This window comes from Corylus avellana, chromosome ca2 (genome assembly GCF_901000735.1).
Source record: "Corylus avellana chromosome ca2, CavTom2PMs-1.0".
Lineage (NCBI taxonomy): Eukaryota > Viridiplantae > Streptophyta > Magnoliopsida > Fagales > Betulaceae > Corylus > Corylus avellana.
The window spans coordinates 971,365-978,683 of NC_081542.1; the positions used below are offsets into that span (position 1 = coordinate 971,365).

The window sequence follows — 7,319 nt, forward strand, 5'->3', positions numbered from 1 at the left end:
AGCAATTCAGACAGTGAATTCCATGGAATCTCGATCAATGTCAATCAGTTATGGACCCAAGCAAAGCTCAAAGAAAAGTTGAGTGTCCTAGGCAGCAGCCATCCCATGACAAACATCCTTAACAAAGACAAACAATGCCCTCAGTTTTGTTTCCTAGTGGGGTAATTGAGGGAATTGCAAGAAGCCTCCCCAAGATGCTTCCAAGAGGACCAAGACCCCCCATTTTCTTTTCTATTCAAAGGCAATGACCATACAATTGGCATTATCTTCTCAAGTTGAGACAAACAGACAAGGAGGTTAAGGAAAGAGCCACAAGTAGATGGCACATTTATCTCTACTTGTTCGGTTCCAATTTTATTGCTTTACTACAAAAAGAAATTTTCAATTTGCCATGTCATAATTTTTGGGTTTGCAGAATTGCACCACGACATCCAATCACATATCGCCAGGTTAAGAATGCTCTGGTGAATGTCTGCACTCTGCATGATGGTAACATCACCAAATCTTGTGTTTGTGATTAGTGTTTAAAGTTTTAGGATTTTAGGGTTTAGGATTTATATATTCAAAGTCATATTTATTTTTTTTTAATTTTTTTGTGGAGATAGATAACCTTGAAAGTCACATCTTCTGGAAGCAACTTCTAATGAGAAAGGAAAATGGTGATTAAGAGATTACAACACAAACACACCGAGCACTGAGACGCTTTATGAGAGTTTGATTCAAACATAATATCTTTTTCCAATTCAACCTTTCAATCTTTGAATAGAAAAATCTTAATTAAGGGTCCCCTCCTGTTACTCATTTAGCAGTCCAGGTCAAGGAATCCATAAAAACCATATAAAAACAAGTAAAACAATAGAAAAAATAGTCTGCTGCTTTGACTCTTGCAGATTTCTCCATGGTTTGCCACTCAACCGTGAGTGCCTTGGCACAGTACAATACAGCTGCAGCATTTGAAAATGAAATCCCACCCAAATTTGACTTTTAAGGCACGAGTTTTAGGACTCAACTTATTCTTTTTCATTTTCTTTTTCCTGGTGGGTGGAGACTCCATTTTCTCAATCAATCTAGGCCTATCTTATTGATCAAGAGTTCCCACTGGGCACTCTTGTTGGACAAGTATCTTTTCATTTTATTTGAAATAAAAATATATATATATATATATATATATTATTTTATGATAAAAATTTAAAGTCCGTGTATTTAACGATGTATATTATTACAATACTAACATGTCTTCTAAAACATTTAAATAATGTGGCATCATGTACACCGTTAGATTTATCATCTGACTATAAAATTATTTATTATACATTTCATTTTAAATGGAGAGATCCTATTCCCTCTTGTATATAGACATATGACTAATAATTTTTGACATGATCTGTAAATTTGACACAAAATTAATGGGTTTGAACCTGTTTAATTAAATGAGTCAGATTATGGTTGACTTATATAATCTTATATTCAAGTCTCAACACGATCCGAACCCAACATTTAGGATTATCAATTTTTTATACGACTTACGAACCTAACACAAAATTAATGGGTTAGAGTTAAAAAGTCTGACTCGTTTAATTAAATAAATCAAATTAGAGTTAATATATAATCTTGACTTACTCCGTTCCAAATTCTAATAAGAACACAAATTGCCGCCTCCTTATCTCGCACGTTCCTTGACCGAGTCGGCGTATTTAAGAAGGCAGGTGTGCGTTCTCAGTTGTCACCAATTGAGGGCCATGGCTACTTGGCTGCTCTGAACAAGGCATTAAAAATGTCTATTTAAGAACCCCATGATCAACAACAAATGTGTACTCGTGATCTTCTCCTCTTTACTATCAGATACTGCCATGGCTGCTCTCCAAGCTCTTGCTATTCTACTATTTGCTCTCCTTTCATTTGAGGCCACCACCACCACCTCCACCTCCCACCACCACCACCACCACCACAAGCATGGGCTGAAATCCCTCCACTTTGATCTCTTTCAACATGAAACAATAAACAAGACAGGCTACATCATAGTGAATGGAGTGACAGGGCCAGCCGTGGGTCAAACCACAACCCCTTTCGGGACCTTGTTTGCTTTCGAGGACCCATTGACTGAAACAGCCAACCGATCTTCAAAGCTGGTTGGGATTGCAGAGGGAACTTCCATCACCTCTGGTTTGGATGGGCTGAGGACCATTTCTATTGCTAAGATCACTTTGCGTTTGAAAAACCACAAGGGTTCCATTTCCATCGTTGGAGGCACACATAACATCAAGCCTTCTGATCATCCTGTTGTGGGAGGCACCGGTGACTTCCTGTTCGTGCAGGGCTATGTGACATCATCTCCGGTCGATCTCGAGGGCATTACTGTCGTCTACAAGATAGAGTTTCACCTTTACTGGCCTCCATATGCTGCTCAAGCTTCTCTTTCCTAGATATTTCGAAAAATGAACTGTCACCAATCACCATTGTTTTTCATCTGCTAAGCTGTAACCAATAGTCTGTATAATAAATCTACTGGTCCAAATTTTCATTTACTTGTTGCTAAGGATCCATGCAATTTCATAGAAAGGAGATGAGTTCACCTGTTCTAGTCCTATCTCTGTAGAATTATCAAGTTTGCGCGTAATTTAAGTAGCCAATTGTAAGAAATCCCAATCTTGCAGGCATTTTTTTAACGTCATGTTTGACCTTTCATGCTACCTTTTGGCCTTTTCTTTTGAGCTTGATGTTCATCTTTCATACTCTGTTTTGTCCCTCCATGTTATCTTTCTCGTAAATTACAAAATGATTCATTGTAGCACCTCGAACTCTACACTTTCTACCACATTACACAAGATGAACCCCTTCAACACTCATCTAAGTCCGCCAAATTGTATTATGTTTGAGATTAAACTTCCATCTTCCAATAAAAAGATTTTCCCATGGTAGGGCAGATACAAAAAGTTTCGTGTTACAAAAATATGTCACAAGAATTGCACCCTCAAAGCTTTTACCTTGAAGAAGGCACAATGAAAATCTAATTATACAATAAAGAATAAAAATGATAACATTAAGACATCCCCAAAGCAGCAACTGCTTAAGTGAGATCTGACCAACCAAGAATTCATAACAACACTGATTACAAAACTTTGTATGAAAGAATTGGTATAACAAGCAGCACGCTGATAAATTCATTAAAAAAATAATAATCAAATCAGTCAGATCTGGAATCAACGAGGCTTGTGCAGACGAGGTCGGTTACAGAAAATCTGTCCATTGGCCCTCATTAAAGCTGCTATAGCTATACTCATGCTTGCCCACATAAACGAGAAGAAAAAGTGCCTAACATCATATCGACCTGCAGGAAAGATGAATACAAGATGATCATTAAAATAACAGATTTTGCCCACATTAGTGAAAGGAATATTTGTGTATATAATACACATTCTTTTGGCCTAGCCACCTCCAACTTAGGACCCTCAATATGGTACTTTACAACCCCTCTCAAGTGAACCACATCGTGCACACATGCTATAAATGAATACATCTGTTTATTCTGATGTAGCTACTAATCCCTCATGTTAAACAAACAAAAGTCAACTCACCTTGCCTCAGTGACATGGTCGCTAAAACGAACCCAGTTAAAACCAATGATAAAGCCAGCGGAAAAGACTGCAGAAAGAAATATTCTGAAGTTAAAGTCTGAGATAAGCAATGAGTGTGGAATATCACAAACTAAAAGACACGTGAAACTTTGTCCTCGGCACCAATAAAAGAGTATCTTTTGATATCCAGCAATAGCACCCAAAAACTACTAACATCGAACAAAACATGGACCTTAACTTGCAGATTTTGACCTAAAGGTTATCAGTGGCATAAGTTTGGTGCACATAAGAACTGGTCAATGTCACTATTGATGGGCATTTCAGAGAGGAACTACCATTAATTATTAACCCCATCTGCCTTTTTCCAGGCATGGAACCAGCTCACCAAATGTCAGATTCAAAACACGAAGGATTCAATTAAATTGGGAACAACTGACACACAGTAAAATATCTAGAAATCAATTAAAAATATAAGTTGCTTCGGTAGAGAAATCCAGTTGGATATACTCCACACCCACTAGAAAGTACTGATGCATAATGAGCAACGACAAAGTCAAGTATACATCTCGATGTAAAATGAAAAACATGTAGGATGCAATTAAAGGACTAATTTAAAAACAAAAGAAAATCTAGAAATCAATCAGGTAAAAATTATTTTTGTTGAGAAAACTACTGGGAAATATCTTCCACAAAAACTAGAAAGAAATATATCACATCCTGATATATACATAATACATACTGAAATAATTAGTTGCCTGAAAATTATATGCACAAAACTAATTGCCATTTGGCTTGTACTCACAGCTACAGTCTCAAGGCCTCCTTTTTGAGATGGAGTCATATCTCGGCTGACAGAAACAATGTAATGTCCTTGCAGGAGATCAATTGCATCCTTCAGATATGTGCCAATAAGAGAATAGAAAGTCAGTTTTGATTCTGATAAAGCTGCAGAAAGAAACAGTGATCTCTTCACCCAAAAGGATGTTCAATGTTCAACAAGAAAGTTTACCAAAAAAAAAATGAGATCTTGCCAGAACTACAAGGCAATTTATCAAATAAAAAGAACCATACCATGTGTAAAACAAATTACTGATTCAACAATCAGACACATCAAATTATGTATATCCAACTAGATATTATACTATTGTAAAAAGATACTCATTAAATTGATAGGACATAATTCAACAAAGCCTTGATGCAAAACATAACTAACTGATGGAGTAATTACATAATTTCTGGGGCAAAAAAACTTAATTTCTTTGGGGATGGGGGTACGAAGAAATAAACCATTGTTTTCACAGAGAATTGGGTATAATTTCTGGAACACCACTCAAGTATCTACAAATTGAATGAAGAGAGACGAATATCAACCTGCCTAGTTCCATCAGAAAAGTTATTCAAATAATAGCGTGCAAGGGCATTCCATCCATCTTTAAGGATCCCGTGAATTGTCCGCTGGCCATATCTATAAAATCCAATCAAATAGAACCAATTATTGTACAGAAAAGAGAGGAAAAAAGAGTTTCTATGCTATTTCACTATCATTGTGTCTTTGTAGATATTCATCATCTTTTTGGCAGCAATGTTTTTTTTTTTTTTAACAAGTACTCAAGATATTATGCGACACTCCTAGATACACATGAAGTATAAATGAGAAGCCACCTACCTAGTAGGGAAAAAAAGAACAAGAAAATCATGATAACTACTCACTAAAAGAGAAGCAAAAGTAGGTGTCCAAAGATATAATGTGTTAAAAAATATAAAAACTTAATCTCCTCCAAAGTTCTCTCACAGTCCTCAAAACTTCTATTATTCTTTTCTCTCCATCGACACGACAAAATGTACAAATGCACCATCTTCCACACGGTAACACTCCGAATATTGCTAAAATGTCTACTAATCTAGGCATCACCCAAGACAACCCAAATCGTCTGAAGAAAACATTCTAAATGGCACAAGCAACCTCACAATGAAGTAGAAGATGATCCACAGACTCCAAGGTAATATTCAACCAAAGGATGAAAGGTTGCAAAGTTGCAAAAATAGATAGACAAAATACAGTTATGCCAAAATGCTTCTTTCAATTTTTATTTTTTTTAATAAGTAATACACATATTTGCAGATAACCTCATATTCAGCTCATAAAATCACAATTCATCCACCAATGTCCAAATCAGAAAATATTCAAAGTAATTTCAGCCATGAGCTTCAATAAAACAACAATGCAAGAGCATATGCAGAAGCATGTAAGAGCAAGTTTTAGAGTAGATCCAAGGAAAGTACCGAACAAAATCTCCTTTTAAAGCAGGAGTGCCAGAATATTGAATGCTTATGTCATCCCCATGATTAGCCCATACTGAAGATACAAAAACAATAATTATATGTAAAATCCAAGCTTCACATGGTAGAAGAACCACAAAAACTATGATGATTAGGTAAGTAGAAAATGATCACAACTAACATAACAAGCAACATAATCATTTTCTTAAAGCAAATTATTTGAAAAAGAAAAATGAATGTACTCACAGAATTTAAAGCTTTCATCAAAATTTGGATGTGAACTAATAGTTTCTTCGGCACCGAAAACACCAAGTCTTCTAAGTTGGGATTCCAGCATTTTCCGGCCTATCATGCTCTGCAACCATATTGTTATTTGTGTAAATTTTAAATATTAATAAGAAAAAAACAAGATGATTCCTTTCACATCATATTAAAAACTTGAAAAAAGAATCAGTAGAATAATAACTATAAAAAATAAATTTTTTTTGATAAGCAAAAAGAATAACTATAAAAAATAATTTATTTTATTAATTTATTTATTTAATAAAAAATAATTAATAATTTTTTTTTAATTAATTAATTAATTTATTAATAACCATAAAAAATTAATAAATTAATAAATAAAAAACCACCGAGGATAAGGAAGCATATGCCTTGCCTGCAATGTGAAAAGCATAAAGAGGAAAAAGATAATAAATTTGGTGACTCAATAATTATTGGTGATTGATTTTCTTTTTAATTTCAAAAAAAAAATGATAAAAAGCAGAATATTAATTACTGATTCCTTAGATCTCACCCTGCATTAAACAGACATCATAGTCTACACATGCAACTTTCAGGAGAGGCATAATTAACATGTTCTGTTTAACATTTATGTTAACCTACCTGTGTAACATTTGTACGGTCTAAGCAATCAATACAATTCGTCCTCACAACTCCAAGCTGCTCCTTCATTTTCTCACCCTTTTCGTTTAACAAAAGGTACCTACCAATTGTTAACAAAGAAGCAGCTCAGGAAATAAATTACTTACTTATTTTGGCTATGTCTCGGGTACATAAATTTGTGCTATAGAAAATGATTCTTCACACATTTTCATGGCAAAATCTAGTAAAAACTGAAAAAGCAGATCTCCATAACCAAAAAGAATGAAGCAAAATGTTATAAACAACCAATTCCAGCATGACACGCCAATTGTTTTTGTATTGATTAGTATTTAAGGACATGAGAAAGACAACAAAGTACAAATAATTAATGTCAGAGACTATATATCAACTACATATGTGGCATAACAACACTCTAGTTTATGAGTCTTTAAAATTGAGTCAAAACATCTCATATCTCTGACACAAAACCACACAAGTGCTTTTGATCAAAATTTTAAAGCTGAACCAACCTCAACAAGTAAATAGAAAACTGAAGAATTTAACTATTTCCATATGCACTATTGAAACCAAGTGCATCTA

General features: G+C 34.7%; 2 protein-coding genes across 2 annotated transcripts in view; one reads left to right on the plus strand and one right to left on the minus strand.

The window, feature by feature from the left end:
- Positions 1-1,723: 1,723 nt before the first annotated feature.
- On the plus strand, positions 1,724-2,525 carry LOC132170288 (dirigent protein 19-like). The gene has a single exon (XM_059581209.1). It carries the CDS (start codon positions 1,794-1,796, stop codon positions 2,421-2,423), a length of 630 nt encoding a protein of 209 aa, XP_059437192.1. The 5' UTR covers positions 1,724-1,793; the 3' UTR covers positions 2,424-2,525.
- A 427-nt stretch (positions 2,526-2,952) lies between these two features.
- LOC132170289 (phosphoinositide phosphatase SAC6) overlaps positions 2,953-7,319 on the minus strand; it is a 12,713-nt gene continuing 8,346 nt past the window's right edge. The window contains exons 18-21 of the mRNA XM_059581210.1: positions 4,947-5,040; positions 4,378-4,467; positions 3,576-3,642; positions 2,953-3,328 (exon numbers count right to left, since the gene is read on the minus strand). Of these exons, the coding sequence (XP_059437193.1) occupies positions 3,201-3,328; positions 3,576-3,642; positions 4,378-4,467; positions 4,947-5,040 (379 nt within the window). The 3' untranslated portion in view covers positions 2,953-3,200. The remainder of the gene's footprint in view (positions 3,329-3,575; positions 3,643-4,377; positions 4,468-4,946; positions 5,041-7,319) is intronic.

What these genes read in the sequence shown, in the direction of transcription:
- LOC132170288 (XM_059581209.1), top strand. Translation starts at nt 1,794, where the DNA reads ATGATCAACAACAAATGTGTACTCGTGATCTTCTCCTCTTTACTATCA.